The 25777-nt window shown below is 42.7% G+C and overlaps 1 protein-coding gene across 7 annotated transcripts in view; it reads right to left on the bottom strand.

Moving 5' to 3' along the window:
- The window catches only part of L3MBTL3 (L3MBTL histone methyl-lysine binding protein 3), an 89587-nt gene extending 66056 nt beyond the window's left edge, over nucleotides 1–23531 (bottom strand). The window contains exons 1-4 of one of the 7 annotated variants that reach the window (XM_074862489.1): nucleotides 13345–13456; nucleotides 3201–3384; nucleotides 1726–1822; nucleotides 533–644 (exon numbers count right to left, since the gene is read on the bottom strand). In XM_074862489.1, coding sequence (XP_074718590.1) covers nucleotides 533–593 — 61 coding nt within the window. In that variant the 5' untranslated portion in view covers nucleotides 594–644; nucleotides 1726–1822; nucleotides 3201–3384; nucleotides 13345–13456. Of the gene's footprint in view, nucleotides 1–532; nucleotides 645–1725; nucleotides 3385–13344; nucleotides 13457–14014; nucleotides 14053–21323; nucleotides 21721–22080; nucleotides 22226–23495 lie in introns of those variants that run through there. The other 6 variants (XM_074862487.1, XM_074862490.1, XM_074862486.1 and 3 more) reach the window with 6 other exon arrangements.
- Nucleotides 23532–25777: the final 2246 nt, after the last annotated feature.

Below are 25777 nucleotides of genomic sequence, written 5' to 3'. Positions count from 1 at the left end.
TACCATAAGAAAACACAGTCAGCAGGAGCAAGGCAACAGTGCAGACATACATTGACATTGGTGGTAACAGCTGATCAACAGCCAGTATCATGTGAAGGCAGTTTACAGTGCGCGGTACTTCAGTCACAAATGAACTGTGGGCGGTTAGTAAAGTCTGTGGGCAGTCTGGAGAACCAGCTCAACAAAAATAACATCTAAAAAATTCTCAATAATTTCAAGTAAAAAATGGACTATTTTTCAAATTAAATAGAGGCAAAATACTGATTCTAAACTTAGAAAAAATTACTGTTAGAAAAAATTATGACTGCAATTGAACTTCAGATGTTTAACAGTGGAATTATTTCCTTTTAACTTAAAATGCTTTTATTTTCATACTTATTCATGCCCCAAGAAACAAGTAACATCATCAAAGATACTCTGTGCATTAAGGCAAGTAAAGTTTTTTTTTATTTTGGGGGGCAATCTTTAAGAAAAATTGATATTAAACAAAATACAGTCTACCACAGAAAATGTTTACCACCTGTTAACTGACCTTCTTGAGCAGTTGGAACCATCCAGGTTGTGGTAGCAGTTGCCTTTTTAACACTTTCCATCTCAGTTTCATCTGTAATCACTTCCAGGGCCCCAAATTCATTCACTCTAAACTGTTAAGACAAAACAAATGGCATACAGTAAAAATTTACTAATACTCTCTTATGGAGTCTTCTTGTATTCACCAAGATAGTTTTTACTCGGTGTCCTCACCATATTATCTAATTTCTACGTATTTCTGCTTATCCCCAAGAAAATGGAGACAAGCCTTTCTTGTTTCTATCAAGCAAAATGAAAACTCATTTTGTTATCTAAAAATACAGATTTGCAATACATATTGATACAGATGCATCCACATGCAGACCGATATCTAACTTACAGACAAGAATCAAAAGATTGTAACAGAAATTCATGGGAAAATCTCCAAACTGTATGCTTTTCATTGCCAGCAAGAGGAAAAGGGAACGTCAAATACAAATGCTTCACAGAGTACAAAAATTTCAGCATCCTCCAAAAACACAGTACCTCTCCATGTAGAGTGCACATAAACAAACATCTCAAGGCAGTTTATGAGCTGTTTAATTACATGCTGAACGTGATATTACTATCAGCCAGAAGCACGGCTCAACAATACCCCACATGCTGTGCTTACACAGGAGCATCGCAAGTTATATCCATCCTGCTGCCAGCAGAAAAGCGTCTTCCAAATGCTGTAATGATTACAGCACTACCAGATGAAAATAAACTTCAGCTTCCCAGTCACTATTTGGTTTGCAGGTCCAGCTGGTTACACGGGTTGAACTCAAGGCAGCATTTTGTCCATGACAGTCTGCTCTGAAGGGGTGTAACTCTCTGAGCTTTGTCACAGAGGACAGGTCTCTAACTGTGAGGTGCTCTCACCAACAGACATCAACAGGAAAAATTATACCTGAGAGTCTTTCAAAGCTCCCCAGCACCCACCTGAGAGAATATTCCTTCAGGGCAGTAGCATGAAGCCTATTTCTGTTTCTCTGGTTGGGCAACTTTGCCTTGGGAAAATGAGAAGGGGACCCATTGCCTGGCACTACACTGATCTCTGTGCCTCCAGAGGCTGCAGGATGAATCACTCCCACTCATTTTGGAATCAGCTATGGTATAGTACCAAAACCGAGCCATTCTAACTGAAAGCAAAGGTGAGCCCCATGACATACATACCACAACAGTGTGCTTTCACTAATACAGTCCATCCAGTCTCAGCATTTGCAAAGAGCCACCAGATCCTAAGGAATGCGAGCAGCTCAGAAGTAATAAGCTGAGGGGAGGGAGAGGAAGAAGAGGAGAACCTCACACAGTTGTATGACTTCTGGAGCCAAGATTTTTACTTGCGATTAGCCATGCTCACAGCAGATACGCAGAGTGGACAAACTGCTGATAAATCCATCTTGGACTGAAGGACCAGGAGTTCAGCTTCGAAAGGCAACCAAATGCAGTAACACCACATGCTCATACTCCAGTTTGGGGACAGACATTCATGCTGTTCCACCCAAAGAAAAGCAGTGGAGTTACCATTCAGAAGAGGATCCTTGCATCTTATGCACCCAGCCTGGTTCCTATTTTGGTTAAGCTCATTTTTGCTATTTGTGCTTTGCTGCCTCTGCCTTCTTTGCTTCCAAGAGCTCTAACTCTGCGACAGCTGGCTCAGCAAGCAGGTCATGAGCACAGACTAAAACACAGTGCTGCAGCCCACCAACCGACAGACAGGTCACAGAGAGGTTACTACCAACTTCTGGAAACACTCTCCTGCACCTTCATACAGTATCAGTTGGAACCTCCATACACCAATGGAATTTCTGAACAGTTCAATTAATACCTGGGATATTTCTGCACGATGCAACCGATGTTCAGCCCTGACACTATACATATGTTCCTCCTTCACCAGGGCTTCCTGTGGTATGCAAGGATGTCACCCTACCTAGTACAGCAGGCCGCCAGTTCTTCTGGCTGACTGACAGGTATCAAACAATGAAAGACAGATGACTGCAGCAAAAGCTGCTCCCAGCTACCCTTTCACTGAAGGCTGTTCATGGCAGTGAGAGCCAAACCATTAAGGAAGCAGCTCTTCAGCAGCTGGGCCACCACACTAAGATGGGCTTAGTGTTGGAGAGTAACCACTTGCTACTTGCCTTAGCAGGCAGGAGGGTGCAACAACGCTACTAGGCCGCTGCCTCGTCTGACCTCTGTATCTCCTGGTTTTGGCAGCAGCCTCCCCTTTGTCAGTGTCAGAGGCCTCCAACTCCTGTTCAGACCAAACTTGAAGCAGATATGTCTGTTTCTGCTCACTGCTTCCCCAGCTATAGCTTCAGTGTTACTGTGCATGCTGAGCTCTCCATAGCTAACTGGAAAAATGCCTCAGACCTGGGGAGTTGTACTCTGGTTTTAGTTGGGGAGGAAAAGCAACAAAAAACTTGTGACAGAGGTTAACTGCTTAAAGATGGGATAAATAGATGTACAGAGCAGCATGCTACACAAAGCCATCACAGGATAAGAACTGCCAGAGCAATGTGCCAACTAGTGTCTACTATTGGAAGCATGACAAAAAAGGATCTAGATTAATGGTGGTTTATGTGTCTATGAAAAAATTCAACACTTTTGTAAGCCTCTTCTACTTAGAAAGTAGGTGACAAAAAAACCTAAAGGTAAAGGTTCTGTCATAATATTCCCTCTAGTTTTGGTGATCCAAGCTAAAATATAGTAAGAGCAGTCTTCCCATATACTTCCCTAGGTGTCTTGACAGTCTGGAAGTTCGCAGCAGGTGATACAGAGGGAAGGAAACAGTGCCATTGAGATAACTTCTGAGGATGGATCCACAGCTTTCTGAGAAGTAAAAATTTAAGTCACAAAACTCTTTCAGTAATATATAAATTTGCATTGGATGAAGGGATTTTCCATAAACCTGTCTTCATTAAAGCAAACAGTAAAATTCCCATTAATGGAAACAAAGTCACGCCATTATCAAATACTTTTAAAATAATCTCACAAAGAAGCCTGATTTTTGTCACTTCAATGTTTAAAAGAGAATAAATTATAAAGCTTGCTGGGTATGAATTTAATCCACTTGACTTTTGTCAAATGTCTATTTGCAAATTTTAAGTAATCTCTTAGAAGATAATTGTCTATCCCACCCAGTGGAGCCAATCATCTTAAAAGAGCAGAAGGCAAAGAAGAAGAGAAAGAAACCTCAACAGCTTTCATGAGCAAATCCCCTGTAAGATAAACATGAATAAATATAGCATTTGGGTAGAAAATTTAACTTTCAAAGTTTCATGTACAGGTGAGCAATAAGAGCAAAAATACACATTTTCAAGTTACTGCAGTCCTTTTAACACAAATACATCATAAACTGAGCTGGTAGGATGAGTTCAACTGTTAGTGGGTAAGTATATAACGCAGAACTTACTTAGCTGCCTTTTTTAGCAGTTTCCACAAGAATCAATAGGGAATTAAATAGCAGCTTCCATCTAAACATCATTAGAGATTCCTTCCACTCAGAGCTGAGATACATTTTCACACTCCCAGGAAACGATGCCCTGATATACCAGGACTTCTTTTTATATGACTGTTAATTTAATCCCCAGGAATATTTTAATATTCATTCAACAAATAAAGAACACATTGAGGGAAATGAAGACTTAAATAAATAATAATCAAACATTATAAATACTTTCTGAACCATTTCTGTCTGTCTACATGCTAAGTTCTTCTACAGGGATCAAAATTACTATCAATAAACATTTTTTTAAAAATTAAAATTGCATTAAAATTTACACAGGACTGGAACAAGTATTGTAAGTCACTGACACGAAGCCTTTGTTTACTGCAGGCAATAGTGTCATACAAAGTATTTCATAAATGTTTGAGCTGCAATGGAGAAACGGATAGATTTTCTGTTACCAGTGCATCTACTGAAAGTCCATTCCTGAATGTCTTTCTTGAAAAACCTTCTTCTAACTTTTCATTTACATCTATTCATAGTCAGTTTATACCCATCTGTTCTCAACCCAACATTACCCTACAAATTACACAGCTCTAGTACGCTAGCACATGCTCTCTGGGTATACATCTGAAACAAGGAATTATGTAGCCCCAAACTTGATTTTATTAGGTGAAGCACAAGTTCCTTCTGTTCTTACGAAAATGGTACTCCAACTTCTTGATCAGCCCATCATTCTTTGCTCACCATGTGTTGGGCTCAACCATGGAAATTCACTTTTTCTCAGTGAACGTGACTAATCATAACACTGCAGGTGGACTTCTGTTGTCCCTCCTCCAGTGGCTTTAGGACCTTTCCATTTCTAATGGAAGTTCTTTGCCTTATCGTGCAGGCTGGAAGGCACTCTAGTTTTATGTAGGTGGAATTATATGTTAAAAGGGCTTTCAGTTCTATTTCTCCACATTTCACAAAAATACTATGTCTATTTGTCACTGTGGGATAAAAATAAATTTGCAAACAATACAAAATGTCTACCGTGTTGCAGATTAATTCTTAGAAACTCAAACTTGTTGGGAAGAAATATATACAACTAGTTTCAAATTAAGTTCCCGCTGTAACCTGTGTTTAATTGAGAGCAATAAAGATCAGACTATCTCCATTTGCTGTTACTTGTGCCTTTTAAGTGTACATGATCTCATCAGTACCCACAGAGATCAAACCAGAACAAAAGCTGCTATTGTTTCATACAAGGTAAAAATATTGTCTGGGAGAACAGGCAGGAAAAAAAAATTAAGAATAACTGAACTGTAAAGGACAAAAAAGAAGAAGAAAACCCACACATCTTAACGCATAGCTTTAAAATAAATTAGAAAAAACAGACAACACTACCATCTACTGGGCAAGATAAGGACAAAGAGTTCATTGCAATAAAGACAATTGTTGCTGCATTCTGACAGTAACTTCAGGAACAAAGCTTATCTTGACCCCACAACAGTGTGATTGTGGACTAGCTCAGAAGAAACCTGCAAAATTTATGTTATTCAAAACAAAAGGAAATTGAGTAAACAGCTCTTTATGCCTATGAAGTAACTAAACTTAAAGTAGCAGAGTTATACAACAGTCTATCAAGAGGACAGACACCTGGGACTCCAGCGATACAAGCCAAAGAACTACACTCAGTTCTCTTGTTAGCACACAGTTATCACAATTCTTGATTTTAATCACTGTTTAATCAGTGATTTCAGTGGGACTGCTCAAATATATCAGAGCCTTTCTGGCATCTTATAGCTTCTCGTCTCTTTAAAGCAAAGGAATCGCTTATAGACATTGGATTGTCCAACCACATCCTGCTATGCGCCAAACTTATTTTTTACATATTATTTAAGTTGAATAAGTTAGTAAATGCCAGAACTTGTCCATTCAACCATTCTCCTCTTCTGTGTGTGTGTGATACAGTCTCTACATGCACAATCACATACTACTTTTTCCACAGAACCCCTGCCCCAGGCAGGGGCTGGATAGCATTCAGAAAATGAGGCAGCTGTTGGGTATTTTTATACTCTTTCTTCAAGCAGTAAAGCCAGTCTTATTTACTCTACATGGTTTGAAAGTAGAATTACTGTTTATTTTCTTTAAAAAATCCCGCTAAAATAACAAAGAGCATGTATCTAAAAAAGCTTTAGGCACTCTAGCAATTACTGTTACAATGCAGTGCAAAGTAATTCCTGAAACAAAACCTCTGTTCTCAGTCACTTACAAAAGAAAATAAAAATATCTCTTTCTAGCTCTTCATTCTTCTGAGTACTCTGCTCCCAGTTTATTTCAAAGTACTCAGTAAGCATGTGACCCCTGACCCCTGCCTGGTCACAAAATTTTGACTCTTTCAGGGATGCAGAAGGTTAGGGGAACACGTCCCTGCACCTGACTAATCCCTTTCTTTAATGATGAGAAGTGATCCTGCCATGCTCTCCAAGTACGGCAAAGACAAACAACTTAAGTAGGATCCCAGGCTATTTAGGGCTCCCTAAATCATAATCAGCAGAGATTAAATTCCACCCACAACCAAGGGGCAGGGCCAAACCCCCCCTCACTGGAATGATGCTGTCAGCAAGAAAGTCAAGCACTTCAAACAACTTCAATTGATTTTAAGATGCTTCAGTAACACTGCAATAGGCTAATCCTGAAGTAACGAAGAAGAGAGGATGATTTGCATCCAAAAGGAAAGGTTTTTCCTATCTGGGCAGGCACAAGCAGGAAAGGATTACTATCAAATTACAACCTTCAAAAAAAAAAAAAAAAAAAAAGGAACATTCTTTCATCACTTCTAAACTGAAAGCTTAGGTACCATCAGAAAACATATACCTTTAGCAAGAGAGACTGATATTTCCCCAGCAAACTGCTGATACCTCAGTCTTGTCTGCAGTAATGTTTTTCTACTTTATTCTTAGGCACTCCTCAGGCTCTTTCAATCCCCTCCCTCTGCCCTGAGTGCTCAAGAATGATCTTAGTACCACAGGGCTTCTCAATTATTTCTCTCCACTGCAAACTCAGTCTGCCTTATTATCTCCACTTGAGTAGGAAATTGCAGCTAAATAGACTTTCTTAAAGTGACACATAAATCAGCGACAGAGCCAGAAGTCAAGGCCTGCCAAGATGACGCTTATTGATCCAGAAGTTGACCTACAAAGCAACCCTGGCTTCGAATTATTTCAGCCAGAATACTTCTAAATACCAAACACTAATATCTCATGGGGAACCCAAGCAAGTGACAAATAAAAAATGAATGGCTACCTGCCAAAGTTTTGGTTCCAGTGAGTTGTTCAGAACCGCGCAGGAAGGCTGTGGTAGAAGCAAGTGCAGCACTAAGCTTTCCTGTGCGGGATTTACCTGCATTAATCATGAAACTATTCCTTTTCCTTCCTGAAATCCTCTGTCCAATTACTTACAAGTCTAACAGCATCTACAGCAAACAACGCAGTAGATTTTGTGGTAAAATAGCATGGGATCACTTAAGCGAAGACGCTACCATGACTACACATGAGGAAGCCCAATTAAAGATCCAAAGACAAACCTAATTCCAGCATTTCTTGGCTTTGGAGTTTTAGCAATTTCAATAGTGAAATTTCCTTTTTGGTCTTTCTTTTTTAAAATAAGGTAAAATCATTTTATGACAATGCAAAGTTTTAATCAGAAATCTATGGTGATGAAGCACAGCATGAGCTAGTTAATTACATGAGATTGCAACAGAAGAAAGTTACTTTCACATGGAAAAGACCAGGCCACTCTGCTGTGGCTCACATGTGGTCAGAGAAAGTCTATTTTGCCTTGCTTTCTCATCTCTGCACTACCCTGTACCAACTTCCCCGAAACGAACCTATCTTCTCTCTGGAATAACGCCTTCCTGCTGGAGGCAGTGATTTAACCAGTTCCCGGTAGTCAATGACTCCCATGGACACTCTCAGGGACTCTCCCCAGAGGGACAAATGCCTCCCCAGATTCGAAGCGCAGCACATGCCACTGTGTGAGGACAGAAATAGCTTCACACTAAAAAAGCACTGTACTTAGTTATCCCGTGAGACAATACCAGTATTTCTGACATATAATCATGTGAGAAAAAAACTAAGTTGTTTTCAAATGTTAATTATCTCAAGTAAGCTTGAACGCAATTTCAGAACAAGCAGGTGGAAGAATGCACTCTACTGCCTTGAGTTGCTGCACCTATGCATCTAGAAACACAGCATGATGAAGCACTGTTACCTTCTTTACAGCATGGCTGGAAATACCAAGCACCACTGACCATTATTCCACCATTCATGTTCCACTACTGTAGTTGGTTTCCTACAATATTAGCCGCCCAACTTTATTTATAGGTTAATTTCTTCATCATCAAATTTATTGATATTTTCTTTTCCGTTCAAGCACAATATGCAAGCTGAAAATAATGACCAAAATTCTGTCCATGTAGTATATAACAGCTCACTTTCCCAACACAAGCACTAGAAAACTCATTACGAAGTACTTCATAAACTTCTGTCACTGCAGTAGGAAGTGACTGTAAATTATTACAGCTTTTCCAATTTAATGAGTACATTTAAATCTTGAAGTGATGGTGTTACTGTCTGCACTCAGCACAGAGATTTAAAAAAAAAGAAAAAAAAAAAGAAGAGTATTTCACATTTACATTCATAACATGCAGAGTAACTGGTAAGCACTGATGTTTTTCAGATGAGCATACATTACTTAGCCTGCCACATGAAGGCATTCTGTAATTTGTAAACTATTTTAAACTCTACTGGAATTCAGTTTTCTGTTTTATTTAAACATCTTGAAAGAACTAATAAACAATGCTGAAATTTTTGTTCTCAGTCTTCAGTGCATCATACTGAACAATTTTTAATTCTCCCTATCGCCTGTATAATTTGAAATTCTAGTGTTTTCCACAACCACTCACTATTTATCTGTCACACAGTACGCTCAAGGCAGCGTTCAAGAAGTATTAATTATTTTATGACTATTTTTGCTAGAGAGTTTTAACAAAATCTGTACAAGAGTGTATTTCCACCACCTTCTCCAACTATGGGTGACAAAAATCTAACAATTAACACTGCCCAAATTCATAGTGAAAGAACATTTTCAGCATTTTACCAGTGGGAAAACAGATGTAGACATTAGAGACCATGGCATGGCTGCGAACAGAGGCTTGGTATCTGACTGGCCTTCCTTGTTTTTATCAGACTGGGAAGTGGCTGCCCCTGCATGCAGCCTATCTCAGTAAAGTCTGGTAGGCATGAAACTGCCCACAGGACTTCGTAGCAAAGAGAAATATAATTTCCCGTTTCTGATTTAGTTGTTCTTCTATATCATAAGGAAAGGTAAATTTAAGCAATGATAAGAAAATATTGATAAAAGTTATTTGTAAATGTTTCAAGCATTTTACACTACGTACAATAGTTTTTTACCAGCTTTTATTCATAGAGGAACTTATATTCACAAAAATGAAGTGGTTCTTAAAAAGAATGGCTGCTCAGATATACTTGCCTGATAATCTGAGGAGGCTGGATATTAATATAGCACACAAGAAAAGAGATTTCTTAAAAAGTGCATACATAAAAATAAGCATGAAACTTCATCATGCAAGCAGTAAAGACAAGCAAATGCCATATGAGTTACATGACTGAAAATAAGGACTTCAAGTGGCAACTCCACAAAACTTCTCTATTAAAAAGCAGCATTTCAACATTTTGGTGTATGTTTAACTTAAAGCTTGCTCATACAATACAGTTTACCAAATCTGAGTGTTCAAAGACAATTTTCCCCAATGTTTCATGAAGAGAAAAGACTAAATGTGAGAATGTAAGCAATACATTGTCTGCAATGAATAGTTCAGCTATTGCTCATTATTTATTATAAAAACCCCAGGCACTCTATTACCAAGCTATAAAAATAAAATATTTGGATTTGTGCTTCTTACTACTATAGTGTTTTCACTGGATTTTTCAATTGTATTTCAACGTAAATACATGGCAATGGTTTGATATCTTTAGTGGAACAAGTCTATTATCATTTTTGAAAGACACATGCAAGCTTATAAGAAGTAACTGCTGTGTAAGGCCATTTTCTTTAGATTCAGGACACAGTATTAAAATACTCTGTTATCAGGACAGTTCAGGTAAACCATCTACATTAATACTATTCTGAGAATTCCACAAAGAGCATAACATATCTTCCACAATCACATTTACAGTTTCAAGGGATTAGTCACCCTTTTAACCATCAGTATGTAGAAGCAGCCTTGAAAACGTAGTTGTTACAGTTATCTCATGAGCTTAAAAATCCTTACTATTCTAACAGCTCAAACTGTTTTGGTACCTAGATAAATGCCTAGTCTTTCACATAGTCTTGATGTTCCCTGGTCCAGTGATCTCCTCAGACTAATTCTGCACTGTTATAAAATATTCTTCTTTCAGTCAGGCTTTTGTATTTAAAAAAAAAGCAACAAAAAAGACCAGAATAAGCTGCCTGACCAATTCTCTCTGTATCTTTCATCATTCTGGGTGTATTACCACTGCACCTCTGTCTGTGTCTTTCCTAATGCATGGGCCAAAGAAATAATCTCTGCCAAAAAAATCAAATACTTATTTGTTTCCAAATTAAAAAAAAAAAAACAAACACAAAACTAAAAAAACCCAGAAGAGACACCTTAAGATGAAGCTCATGCTTTCTTGAACAGGACATAGTTAAGAATCTTCTTACATGATTTTTTGAAGTTACCCTCAGCTACACTTCCCAGTCCCTTCCCTCTCTTTGTATGGAAGCTTTTCTATTCCTCTACTAACTAATGACCCAATCTTTGCTTTGGTTTTGTTTCTGTTGTCATAGGGTAACCAGAACTGAACAAAGTACCAGTGATTTATGTGAGATTATTATATTTTCCTGCATTGCTCCCTTCTGTATTCCTTAAACATTTCAATATCATGTTTTCCTTTCACACAATGTTGCTTATTAAAATAGAAAGGAATTTTAAAAGCCTGGACTTTTAAAAAAAAATACAGAACTGGTCAGGGATGTAGAGGCTGATGATAGCTTTGGCAGGAGCGACCATGAGATGGTGAAGTCTGAAATCCTGCAAGAAGCAAGCAAAACAAATACTGAAACAGCAGCACTGGACTTCAGGAGAGGCAGATTTTGGCTTGTTCAGAGATCTGCGTGGCAGGATCATACAAGAGAGTCCTTTAAAGGGTGAATAGGCCCAGGAAACCTGAGTATCTCTCCAGGGACTTCACACCAGGAGAATGATGCATGCCAATGCGCAAGAAGTTAAGCAAATGTGGATGAAGGCCAATATGAACGAACTAGGGACTCCTGACTTAGTTCAAATGGAAAAGGAAGTAAGCAGAAGGTGAATCAGGGGAAATGTTACATTGAGAAGGTATATGGTGATGTTGCTGTAGTGTACAGTGATGGAATGAGCAAACCCAAAGCTCAGCTGGAAAAGAAACTAGTAAAGGCAACAAGAAAGGCTTCTATATGTGTACAGGCAGCAAAAGCGAACTACCAAATTGGAGGGAGTGGCTGATAATGAAGGGCGGGGTTGCTATTCAGAAAGACCTCGACATGCTGAAGAAATGGGCTAACAAGATCTCATGAAGGTCTACAAAATCATACGCAAGGCCCTGCACCTGGGACAGAACAGCTGTGTGCATGAGTACAGCCCTGGGGCTGACTATTGGAAAACAGATTTTCAAAAGAAGACCTAGAAGAAGAGTTGAACATGAGTCAGCAATGTGCCCTGGCAGCAAATGCAGCCACGAGCATCCAGAGCTGCTTTAGCAAGAGGGGAGCCAGCAGGTCGAGGGAACTGATTATTCCTCTCTATTTAATGCTGATGAGACCATATGCGGACTACTGTGTCCAGTACAAGAAAGACACTGACATACTGGAGCAAGTCCAGCAGATGTCCACCAAAACAAGTAGGGGCTGTAGCATATGGATGACATGCAAGGAGAAGCTGAGCAAACTTGTTTGCTTAGTCTTAAGAACAGAAGGACAGATTTTACTGCTGTCTTCCAGTAGTTGATGGGAGGACATAGAGGGGATGGAGCCAGGTTCTCAGATGTGCACAGTAGAAGGACAAGATGCAACAGGCACCAGCTGCAAAAGGGGAAATTCCAATGAAGTATCCATAAAAGGAAAAAATCACTATGAGGGTGGACAAATGCTTAGCAGGTTGCCAACAGAGACTGTGGTAGCTCCAACCCTGGAGATAACCAAACCCATACTGGACAAGGCCCTGAGCAACCTGATCTAAGTTGGCCTGAGGTCTGGGGTGCTCAGAGGTGGTGTCCTGAGGTCCTTTCCAAAGAAAATTATTCTGTGAGTCTATTCTACAATTCTGTAATTTAAAACAAAAAACAAAAAAACCCCACAAAATAAACCACAAAACACTCACAAAAATGTATGCCCTGAATTTCAAACATTATTTGGCTCTCTACTTCAACAACAGACACTGTATCAGGCATCAAGGGATATAAAGTTCTTTCAAAATACACACATTTTCTTCTGAGATTCCTTTTTAAAAAATAAACTATGAGAAAACCTCATCAATGTTATTCTAAGTGGAATGATATGAAAATATGGATTATAATCAACAGGAAATAGGTGCAAGAAAATCTCTAATATTGAAACTGTATTTTTAGCTAACGCAGCAGAGGACATCTAATGACACAGTAAAAAGTATCAGATAAATAAAAAAATACATAAAATACTCTGAAAACAAAATAAAATTGTTATGATTTACTTCAGTAAATACAACCAGTGTGAAAAATGTAATTAAAAGTACTATTCCAATATCATTCAAATTTCTAAACTATACCAAGCGCAGAAGCACTCACTTTATTAATTTTTCTAGGCACCCACATGACAAAAGGATAGCAAAAATAAACCATTTTTAGAAATAAAAAAGAACTAAGAATATGAGACTGTGAGCGCCAATGACAGTGTAAAGACTCTTAGTGATACGGTAATATAATGCTCTAAATGGACTGAATTTTCACACTTAACTTTTGAGATTTCTTTTGGATTTTGTGCACTTGATTGCTTCTGTCTATATAGTGAGGCAGTGCTAATTTATGCCTTCCTACGGGGATGACGGCTGTCTGTGCCAGCACCAGAAACTGAATCAAGAAACTCCAGAGCTTAAAGTTAACAGGCTACAGTCTCTTAACTCAGAGTTGCAGATTCATGTTTTATTCATAAAAGCAGATACCTACACACCAGCTTGTGAAATGCATTCTTTCAGCATTTAACATTTTTATTTCACTTATTAAAAAAATTACGTATCTTACCTTTAGGTCACTTCCTGGCAAAGTACCTATGCCATCCTTCCAGTCCATAGCACTAAATACATCAAACTCTTGACCATTTCCACTAGAAGCAGATTCATTCATGATGCATGTACTAAAAAAAAAAAAAAAGGATTTTATCTGAAAATGCTAGAAGTGGTTTAATGCTTGTATCGCCAGACATTTCTTCAAATGCACTTCACAGACTAGTATCAAATGCTTCCCTCGGCACACTGGCAATGTGGATAGCTGATGACAATGCTGATAATATACACTAATATACACTACTAAAAGCAAGGGGAAATCTTTTGAAAAACCTTAAAAAATAATACCTGTTTTATACACTAGGAGGCTAGTAATGAGGCTGTATTGGAGAGAAATTAAAAACTTCAAACTGCAAATAAATTGACATGGGGAAAACATACCTCAAGTTCACCTAGGAAAAACGTTTGTTCTGGGGAAGGCAGAACATGAGTGCATGCCTATAATAAATACATTTAAGTACTGTTTTTCCTTAATATTGGATAACATGCTGATGTTAATTTGAAACTGTCTTTCATTTGCGTGGTCTGACCAGGATACCCAAATATTCGTTGTCTGTTTCCACTCAGTTTCACTAAATTTTGATTTGCATTTGTAAAATTTATTTACATGTAGAGCAGCACATACGCACCAGAGAAAACTACTGCTTTGCAAGACTGTATTTTACTGGATCCTTCTGTTTCAGAACAGTGAAAGGAGAGGAGAGAATATTTATCTTCAGAAATCGTGGTTTCAGACATCGTCCTCTGCAGTAAGAGTTTATCACAAAGAATTTGCACAAGCAACAGAAGTATATAACAGTTGCCACTGACCCCTGGCTTTGGCCCACCACTTGTCACTGCAACAAAGACAGCATCAGTTGCACTGAACTGCAAATGTTTCTAGCAGCCAGCTGGGACTACTACCAACTTCTTCCTTTCCACTTCTTACAAACCCAGCAATCTTTAAATCTGGGGCCTGGCACCTAATTTACTATTTGTTCAATGTGAAATCTGACTCATTAATTTTCTTTCTGAAGAACTACTATGCTATGCCTAGCAGCTGAAATAATTTGTGGCAAATTAGCTCTGTCTTTGGTTTGTGAACTATTAGCATAATGCTCACCCCTTTTCAAATTTACACTTTCTGAACTTTTTAACAAACACCTTCTAAGCCTCATACTCCATCTGCAGACTTCAAACTTCTGCTGCAAATATCAGTATATTTGAAATTCAAACAGGTAGTGGGAGAGCTTCCTCAGTGCTCGACCTTGTTTTCTAAAATCTAATTTCTTACTTAGGTCCCACTGCCAAAATCTGCAAATATCTACTAATACTCTCTGGAAATATGGAATTTCCACAAAAAACCCTGAGTAGGATTTGTTCACTCACAGAAAAAGATGCAAAACGAGCAGAAAAACTCAGGTTGTCTAGAAGCATTTTACTGAAAGTTTGAGGAGAAAAATGCTTAGCTAGTTAACTCTGTTGCGTGAAAAATAATCGAATTTACATTTGTTTCATCAGAAAAATTGTATCCATCACTGTAACAGCACCACTATAGACAAATACTACTCTTGTTTTGGGTCCGCTATGTGAACTCCCTTGTATTTCTCCTTGGCTTCCTTCTCACTGCTAGCAGAATTCTTTAAACCCCTGAGCAATATCTTACTCCACGAGTACTTTCATTACACTACAGCCACCACACAATATCAACAGGATAACAGGAGCTGGACCTCAGTCAGTAACCACTCCTTAGGATGAAAGGTTCTGCATTCCCCTTCATTTTATATGATGGGTAGGGTTCACAGAAGGCTCTTTGAGAAAAATTCACATACTTCACATGACAAGGTTAAAGCAGGAAGAACCACATGATTCAATGTGTCTTCTCCACCCCTAATTTCAGTAATCCTCTATGAGAAAGTATTGAAAACCGTACCATCAATGCCAAAAATTCATTTTAAAATATGTCAATAAATCTAAACAAATTCAGTGCAAACTGAGAATTCTTCAAGGCCACAGACTTTATCTTTTAAAGTAGCTCCCAGGCAAAATCCACCACCCCATCTCAGGGCAGCTCCTGCAACACAGCTTGGACCATCTCTGATCTGCAAGCATGGTACATCGCAGAGTCCAAGCCCATGAACCATCCAGCCTTCCACACCGCAGCAGATCAACTCCAGCAGGCTTCCACCAAACTGAACTGCAGCACACTGGCAGAGGCACGGGCCTTCTCTCAAGAACACAAGACCCAAACTGCTAAGGAGTAGATGAAAAATCAGATCTATCCAGAAACCCGTGAAATTTTAAGGACATGAAACATGCTGGCTTAAGCACATTGGTGTAACGAGCTCCCTGCGATTAGCCTGGCTAAGCAAACACAAAGCTGTGTTCTGTATTAAGTGAAGTTTCTAAGTAATCTTAAATTACCACCCTATTTAGAGGACACTTCACTCAACCCTCCTGTGGTTTATTTATTACAGAAATGATGCTCCAATGGTTTCTGCAGAAGGCATGACAGAAGATGGGACGAGACTTGGGAGGCTGCAGGGAAACACTTCCTCGCAGCGGCCGCTGTCCCACGAAGCAAGAAGCAGTGGGCATCCACTCCAACAGATGCTGGCATCTCCAATACTGCCACTCTCCTTACAGATAAGCTTTGTAACAGAAACAGTTGGAAAAAAATGACAAGGGGGAAAAAATCTTAGAGCCTAACCCACTTAGGCAGGATGTAAACTGTGAAAGTAAAAAAAAAAAAAAAGTAAAAATTGGTAACAGAAATGTTCAGGGTGTATTTCTCTCATGAAAAGATACAGACTTTAACTTAATTACACCTAACAAAGTTTCCTCAGGTAACAATCAGCAATAATGATACATTCTATTGTTTGATAAGGTATTCATTATTGTTTTCCTTTTAAAATTAACTCAACATCAAAGGCACAACCTGTACTTTCACATTCTGCAGCCTTCAGAATGGTTCTTAGTGGGGATGAAAAGGTCACAGGGCAATGCAGATAGAAATGTATTTACCAAAAGGAATAACATTTAACAAAATATCTGTTATAATAATAATAATAACAAAATTTCCAGTTTTGCTGAGTTCGAACAGATGAAAGATAGGGCTATATCCCTCTACTAATGATAATAAGGAGGGCGATAGAGACCAATTGTTACAGCAATGAGATCCTAAAAAAGGATGAAATCATTGCAATATATACATCTAAATCACAGAACAAAGAAAACTACAGAATGTCTTATCTACTTATTTTCATTTTCGTTTTTAAAGCTCTGATGTAATTCTTTGAACTAGTATAACTCCTTCCATAATGATTTCATTTGCTTTCATGACTGTTGCTACACTTCCAGAAAAGTAGTAAAAATACTAGATGAATAAGGGGCAAAGTAATTACAGTACTGTCCCTATGCCTGTCACTGAATGCCATCTGATGTGAAGGACATAATAGTAAGAACTTGAAACAGTCATCTTCCAAAAGCATCTCCAAAATCCACTATTAGGGATATAGCTGTAGCTTAGTCTTCACAGCCATAAACTGTAACATTTATAGAGGAGTGTGCTGCATGCTAATATTTCAACATTAACTTTGTTTTAGGCCTATGTAATAAATTCATTAAAATAAGCAAGCATATAAAATAAGATTACACACATCCTTTAGAAAAACCTTCATTTTCACCAACTGGCTCAACAATAAATGAGTACCTCACAGAGGAGATACTTAATGAGAATAACAGCACTAAAAATGAGATATTTTCATCTGGTGAAAGACTCTCTAAAGATGTAAAGCAAAGAAACAGGAGAGAATATGCCAATTAAACTTACAAGCAGTTTTTGAAATAATTACAGGGTTATGTACCGAATACATCAAAACATAGTAATAGGATTCTTTCAGTCAGTGCTTCAAAAAAATATCTGATACCTACCCAAATTTTGAAAATCTAAGATACCACCTGTGAAATGTCCATATTGATTTCTAATCAGCAGGGCCAACTTAATACCAGGTCACTAGGCAGAAGAGAGAGGAGGTATGCCAGACTGGCATAACTCGTCTGCGACAGTGTGTCTTTTCTTTTTATGCATCCCTGTGTATTTTTATTTTTACTTTTGAGGATTTCTGCAGCTACCCTGACAGGATAGCCTAGCAGATTTGCCCCATGCTGGTCCCCTCCCCAGCTGACAGCTCCTGTGAGGAGAGGCAAAATGGGCATTGTGGAGCTGGAGAAGGTCTCAGCAAGTGGCACCATGGGTGAGGTCCAAGGGAAAAACAGAGGTCCCAAGGGAAGTGATGTCCTTAAGGAGCCAAGCCATGGTCCCTCTTCCCAACAGGGTTGGGTGACACCAGCGCTGACAGATATTCAGAAATAAAGGCAACAGGTGAGTTCTTTTGTCCTAATATTGTAGATGGCTATTTTGGGCATCTCCAAGGAGAAGGCTGCTTGGCGCAGCACCCATGGGGTAAAGGGACACATTTTCCCTACACAATAAATCAGGAAAATGAAGTGGAACAGAAGGGGACAACTCAGTGTACCAGAGCTGCAAATACACTAACTTTTAGACACCAGGGGACAAGTGGATACTCGGCTTGAGCTTTATTTAACATGTAAGAACACAAATACTACCAGGACTGACTTGTTACACTGCCGAAGCCACACGAAGCAGAATTGCTCCTTGCAACATAAGCTCTCTCTATTTCAGACAGACTTTGTATTAAGCTAGCTTCATAATGACAGCAAAAGCAAAGTCAACTGACTGAACTTTCCCTGCTTTTCACCTCGCAATCCTCTCTTTGAGCTGGGTGCACCCCCCACTTGTCTCTTTCTCGCCCTTCATCTTTTTGCACCTGATTCTTCGCTTAAAGAAAAACAACCACAACAGGAACAGTGCAGGAAATGGTAAAACGCTTTGAGGCTATCCACCACATTTTAAGATGTGCTTTGTTTTGTCCCTGTTTAATAGTTCAATCATTTTAATGTTTCCTTAAAAGAAGTATCTGCAAATTACACATTTCCTTCAAAATCTCATTTTTTTGTTGTTTAGGAACTACTTTACTAGTTCTGTCACCTTTCTGTTCTGTATGCTGAAGAGCTGTTTGAGTAAATTTCACTATTTCCCTGTTTATTACAAGTAAGTTATTTTAAAGATGAAGACATATAGTTTATGTATGCATTCACAAAGGGATCACAGCTTAAAATTCTTTGCCATTCTTAACACTTGTAACAGAAAATAGACCAGATTTCCTATCGATGATGTCCCTCTGGCATTATTTCCTCTTGGTTCATCAGTTGCTACTCTTCTGCCTCCTAGGTTCTCCAGGGGGACTGTGTATGTTTGTTCCTGCTTCCCAATACTTCAGCTTAAAACCTTTTTCCTCACAGAAATAATCTGGCCACAGATGCATTACAGAATGCTGTGAAGCCTGAGTCTCCACCAGTGCTAAAGGAGGTTCATGATATCCTCACCATGCTATCAGCTCACCTCTGCCAGCGAGCTAACACGGGTTTTGCCATACCATTGCTAGAAATGGGGTAACACGCAGCCTTCATCTACTACCTCAAACATCCACAGAACACTGTAATAACAGTTACCCAATACTAAAGCTATCCCATCATCTAATGAAACTTACCACTAACAACTTTTATCTTGTTTATAAAGATCCTGTACCTCACACTGAAAAAGCATTTCCTCTGCAACGCTTTCATGACTCCTTTATTTCTGTTATTGTCTGTGCACTCCTGAGTAGAGGTTTAATAAGACTTGAGTAAAACAACTCTGAAATCCTATGTCTTAATTTCTCTTAATTCCTTGAAACAGGCACAGAAAGTTACAGAAAACTTCTGCCTTTATTTGCACCTCCTTCCCTCCCCTGTGCAGACACCTCCTTGAGAAGAACTGTGATGCACCAAATCTTCATACGATCACCTGACCTATTTCAAATTGTTATTGCTTACCCCAAGTTAATTCAATATACATACGAACGCTCCTGACTCGTGCCCTCTTCCTCTTCTGCTGGTTCTTTGCAGCTTCCATGAGCTCTGATGTCTTTGAACAATTAATTCACCTTTTTCTAGCTCCTGAATACACTCAGCAGGTTACTGCATTTATAGACTTTCCCTTCTCTCCAATACATAAAGTGCTCATATCTCCCCATTGTGATGAGCTACTCCTGGAGCACTAATAATCTACGACTACACACTTGCTATCACTTTCTTCAGTAAGTCCCATACCAGGTAATCACTGCTTCCTCACGCCCATCACTCACAATCCATCATCCTACTTACTAGCAGCATTAAAAAACCCAAAGAGTAAATGGAATAGCCCACAAAAAGTCAACCGTCTCTCTTCAGAGAATAGGTGATGTCCAATAAAACCGAACAAGTCAGAGGAAAAGGACTCATCATGTAATAATTTTCTTAAGTTATTAGAACTTTTAAAAGCAAGACTCTAGAAAAACTCATTAAACTGAAGGTGAAACACACACCACAACAACAAACAAAACTATAGTTCACTGCAATTGCCCAACTGACAACAAAAGCCATCCGAGAAGATGATTGCTTCAGCCACCTTCATTAGGGCACCGGTTCATGAGAAGACCAACTGGACCACAGTCAAAGCCGCCGAAGTCACACCAGGAAAAAAACGAGTATCCGGCACCACCCGGATTGAAGTGTAGTGCTTTACTGCCTTCGGCCGCTAGTTTCAGGGAGCTCTTCTCTTAATGATGTTCATCATATAAACTTCTGGGAATATGAAAACTTCTTTGGTAAAAAGCACCGGTTTCCTGAATAGCTTTTAAATTTGCATTAAGAAAACCGTGTTACGACCCTGAATGCGGACTATTTCCTAAAACGGCACACGCTCAAGTTTTTGTATCATGAGGTTTATTTAGGCTCACCACCTGATTTTTAGCACCCACGACTGAGCATCCATTCATGAGTGGAAACAAACAGCAAAAATGGTCCGTCAACACCACTCAACTACACGAGGGACAGTCAAAATAAAACAGAACAAAACTGAAAACATAACTCACTGTAGTTTTCACTGTAAAGCCTGCACACACCACTCTATTAAGCACAGGTAACTGGAAGAAATGGAAGAGGCTGACCCTCACCACCCGGGCAGCTGCTGCATCCCCGGGGCCTCCCTGCCTCCCTCCCAGGCGTCACTCACTGGGGCTCAAACCGCGCTCTCGAGTGGCACAAGTGACACGGCCACGGGGCGCGCCCCCCCCGCAGGCCGTGAGCCGGGCCCACCCGCGGGGCGGCGCGGCTGGAGCCGGCGGGCCCCGACAGCGGCCGCCCCGGAGCCGCCTCTTCCCCCCGCCCTTGGCCCGGCCCGGCCCGGCCCGGCGCGGCGGCCGGAACGCGGCGGCGAGGCCCGGCGGGCGCGGCCGCCGCTCCCCGGCGCCGTCAGCCGGCGGCCTACCACCAGAGGTCCCTCCTTGGCCAGTTTTGCGGCGTGTTTTTGCTGCACTTGAAACTTTCTGGAGAAAACCCGGGCTCAGGTCCGCGTCTTCCCCAGGCTCGGGCAGAACCACCGAGACAAAAGCGCCCGCCCGCCCGCCCGTCCCGGCTGGCTCCTCGGGGGGAGCGCTCGGGAAAAGCGGTTCTCAAGCTGCTCCGTTTCTCTCCTGCATTTGCCTTTTTTTTTTTTTTTCCCCCTCTCCTCCCCCCCCCCTCCCCGGGCAATTAAATCGAGCGGGGGCAGAGCACCCCCCTGCCCCGGCGTGGGGGCGGCGGCGGGGGCGAGCGCGGTGCGGGCGGGGATGGGAGAGGAACTGGGTGTTAAGTGTTCCTGAGGAAGTTGCACAACGAGAGAGGGACTCTGCTTGTTTACCGGGTCCTTCGCTTTTTTTTTTCCTCCCACCCTCCCTCCACCCCCCCGAGACAAGGATCCGGGAAAAGGAGGCTGTCTCGGAGTGGAAAGGGAAAAAAAAAATTTAAAAATGTTACCTTCTCCTCCCTCCTCCCCTCCCCCAGCGCGGAGGAGGAGGAGGAAGAGGAGGGGGGGCGAGCTCTCTTTTTCCCTAGGGGACTGCGGGGGTTTGCTCCCCGGCCGCTCGCAGCCGACCTCCGGGCATCCCTCGGCGGAGAAGTCACCCCTTCCCGCGGGGGGGGGGGGTGGCGGCACACGCCGCCTCCCCGGAGGGCTCGCCCCCGCCCGGCCCCGCCACCGTCAGCGCCCGGCCCCGCGCTCCAACTTTTTCTCTCACGCTCTCGTGTGCGCCCGCTCCGACGGCGAAGGAGGGGGGGGTAGAGGGGGGGAAACATGGGGGTGGGGAGCGGCCGCCGCTGCCGCCCCGACGCGGCGCCCCCCGCCTCGGGCGCTGCCGCCCCGCCGGCCTCTTCCCCAACCCCGGCCGGGGGCGGGCGGCCGCTCCGCGGGAGCGCCTTCCCGTCGTCCGCCGCTTCTCCACCACCCCCCCCTCCCAAAAAAAAAAATAAAAAAAAAAAAAAAAAAAAATCGCTTTCCCCCCTCCCCCCGCCGAAAAAACACCGCCTCACACACGTTAGCGAGAACAAGTGTGCCTATATCCTGTTGTTATATGCACCGGCTGCGGAGACGGGGAGGGAGAGACGGGCGTGTGCGCGGGGGCCGCTCCCCCACCCCGGCCGCACTTCAGCCGAGAGCGCGCAACTTCACAGAAAAGCCGCGTCCTATTCCCTGCTTCCCCCCCCCCGCCCGCCCCATCCTCGGCAAAATACGCACTCACGTGGATGTGCAGTCCCGCACCCCGCCGGCAGCCCCGGGCCAGCCCCCGGGAGCCCCCCGAGGGCAGCCCGCCGAGCCGGCGGCGGTGACAGGCGCCGGCCCCCGCCGCCGCCCGCAGCCCGGAGCGGGCAGGGGCCGTTCCCCGCCGCCTCACATGTCTGCCGCAGCGAGCGCGGCGCACGCACCGCACAGAGGCAGGAACTGAGCACTCGAGCAAAAGACTTTTTTTTTTCGCCTCTTTAAAAAAAAAGAAAAATTTTGCTAGGAGCTTGCTTTTTTTTTTTTTTTTTTTGGGTACGTGTATGTGCAAACTTTCCCCAAAATGGCGGAAATTGGGAGATGATTATATTTTAAATATCTCTCGCACACAATCACACAAAGTGCAGGAGCGACGGAAAATACAAACTCTCTCCGCTGCGCGCCGGAGAGGCCTTCGCACACGGGGACCCACGGCACATTCAACCGGTATATCCCGGCAGCCGCCACCTCTCGCCGCTTCCGACCAAAAAACCCGGGGCTTTTTCACACCCCTCCCCGCCGCGCATTGCCCCCTCGCAGCCCGCACTTCTCCCCGTCCTTCAGCCTGTGTGAACAAAGAGCCGGGGCTGGGGAGGGGGGGCTCGGGTGGCAGCGAGCCCCCTCCCTCCGCTCCGCTCCGCTCCCTCCCCGCCCGGCGCTCACACGCACACGCACACCCGTGCACACCCCACATTTCCCCCCCCCCCCCCCCCCCGCCCCCCGCCACCCCGCCGCTGCACCCGCATCACATTGTTCCCAACGGCGCGGCGGTGCCCCGTAAGTGTCATTAAATGGAGCCAACTGACAAGCTCATTGGTGGGGCAAGTCTGCAAAATGTCTCTCCCCTGCCCTTCCCCCTCCCTTCGGAACCCCCTCCCCCCCCCAAAAAAAGGCCCCCCCAAACACATTTCCACAGCTCCCTCCCCCGTGTATATATATATGTACATACACATACGTGCGTGCGTGCCCGTGTATGTATATAAATATATAGCGCATATATATACACATGTAGTCCCTTCATGTGTTTGGGAAGAGAAAAAGAAATACCAGGCACCTCTCTCTTTCTTTTGTTCCTCTTTCACACTCGTACACTTATGATTTAGTGAGCTCCCCGGTGCCCCAGCCGCTCCCCAGCCACTTGCGAGTCACTTGCCCACTTTCCCCGGCATTAACTTCCATCCCTTCTGCTCGAGGTGGTGGGGGAGAAGCCCCCCTCCCCTTCCCCAGATACGTTTCGTAAGGGAGGGAGAGGAGGTGCGTCTCTCCCTTTATCTCTCGCGCTCTCTCTAACTTTCATCCTCACCTAGGGGGGAAAATTAAAACCCATCACCAGCCTTCGCCTCTGCAGCTCCCTAAACGGCTTGCGGATTAGATCGGAACCCGCCGCTCCTTACCCCCCCAAATTCTCTCTTTTTCTCCGTCTCTCGAGGAGTCCTGACAAATATGGTCCAGGGCTGCGGGCACCAGTGAGCATGCGCCCGCCGAGCCAGGGCTGGGGAAAGGGGAAACTGCCGCCGCCGCCGCCGCCGTCGCCGCCGCCGCTGCTGCCGCCGCTCTTCCTCCCTCACCCGCGCTGCCGCTGCGCCCCGGCCGCCGCCGCCCGCCGACCGACGGCGGCAGTCGTCGCCGCCGCCGCCCGTGCCAAAAATACAGCCGCCGACAACGGCTCCGACCGAGGTGCATCATCTCCCCTGATTTACTGCCGACGCTGGAGGAATAATAAGGAGACTTGTGCGACAGCCGCGCGCTATTTTGGGCACTTTCGAAAATAATGCCTTGCACTTTTCGGGGGGTGGGGGGTGTGTGTGGGTCTGGTCCTCGGTGGTCCCGCCAGGTGCGGGCGAGGCCGGGTGGCGGGCGCCGGGAGGCCGGGGAGAGCCTCCCTGCCGCTGCTGGCCCCCATCCTGTAGGTAAAAGGGGGCCGAGGCAGAGGCCGGACAGTTCCGCGCCGGGGACGCGAGTGCGGGGCCCGCAGGCTGAGGGAGAGGGGCAGCCTTCTCCCCCCGCCAGCCAGGGGCCACCCCGGGCCAGGGCCGGGCCGGACAGCGCGGAGCCAGGCTCCTCCCGCACTCCCGAAACACGGGGTTGGGGCAGCGCGGAGACGTGCCTTAGAATGGGCCTCGTCCCTTCTAAAACCCGGTCAGCTTACAAATTAAAAGTAGCCTCAAATGTGCCACCTGCCTGAACGCTCTCCGTCGTTGCCCTGTATTCCCAAAGAAAAACACTGTCTTCAGCATCTATTTTCTGTCACTTGTTGTTGTTTAGAAAACAGTGAAAATTGAAGGCCCTTCTTGTTTTATGGGATTGCCCAGGGTGGACTTCCTTCACCTACCGGGAGGTCTGTCATGCCAAAGAACATTAAGCAGAATAGACCTACACAAGGCCTAACTAGACTGGGGAAGAGGGAGGGTGGAGGACTGCAATCAGTTGTATATTACACGATGATACTTTAAAAAATATGTGTGTGTGTGTATACAGTTTCAGGCAAAGTATAAAACAACACAGAACATAATTATACTAATCCTGAATATTTTGTCAGACCACAGAGTATCTCCCTAAGGTGACTCTGTCCTTAAGGCAAAAACTGACAGAGTGAATTTTGAGGTCTTAACAGTTTGGCATGTTATTATATATCTCTTAAAATTAACTCTCAAATCTCAATATACCTTTTGTTAATCCCAATAACGATCAATGTCCAAACTTTCTTTTGATTTTATATACACTCCCTTCCTCAGTTACAGTGACAACTTTGGCCCAAATCCCTAGAACAGAAATGCTAATAAATACTAACAATATCTAGGAACAAATACCAGGATTAAATATCAATAGAAATAAATACATGGCAAAAATGCTCACCTACAAAGTCAGAATAACTAATAAAATAGTTGAGACAAGACCAAATGCAACCTTTTTGCTATTACAGATTTATACTGTATTGCAGTAATATCCCCATGACAAGGACAGAATTGCAGTGGGCACAGGATGGAGGTGGTCCTCTGACAGGACTTCCCAGTCCCAGTAAATACTTTAGAATATCTATTAAAATATTTAAGAATTCAGACGTGACATCTCTTCTCCCTTAAACAGTGCCCGTGCTCACACAATTTGGGCGTGACTTTGCTTACACTTTTACCATACTATCTTGAGAGTTTCTGTTTATTTGATCTGACTTTTCTCACAAAAGTAAAATGGGGCTCACACCTAAGTGTTTGCAGGATTGGTGGCTAAGTGCAGTACATGATAGTTATTTTATGATGAGCCTTTCTCACGCCCCTTCAGCTCAAATGGCATTGCATATAGGCTGCAGTTTTCATCAACGAACATATGTTCATTAGAAACTAATTACAGAAAACAGTATTAACCTAATTGTAATAATTAGTGATAACATACATTTAAATTCTTCTAAAACACAGATGCAAAAAATAGTAAAGGATGAGAAAATTCCTACTTTCCACCAGTGAACTTTTAGTTGAGGAAATCTATGGGTTAGAAACAAAGAATAAACTGTAACTGAAGTCATTCCACGCTTTTCTGAAAATTATTTCCCAATGTTATTGAAATGTTTTTATGCAGATAGTTGCCAAATAACTAGATTATTCTATTGTAGCATTAAATTAGCTGGGCTCTGCAGAAGACACTTAAAGAATGATACAATTTGGTACTATTTAAACTCTTT

The sequence above is a fragment of the Strix uralensis genome, chromosome 3 (assembly GCF_047716275.1).
Source record: "Strix uralensis isolate ZFMK-TIS-50842 chromosome 3, bStrUra1, whole genome shotgun sequence".
NCBI lineage: Eukaryota > Metazoa > Chordata > Aves > Strigiformes > Strigidae > Strix > Strix uralensis.
Note: the sequence above shows the minus strand (reverse complement) of the source record. Positions and strands in the feature narration are given on the sequence as shown.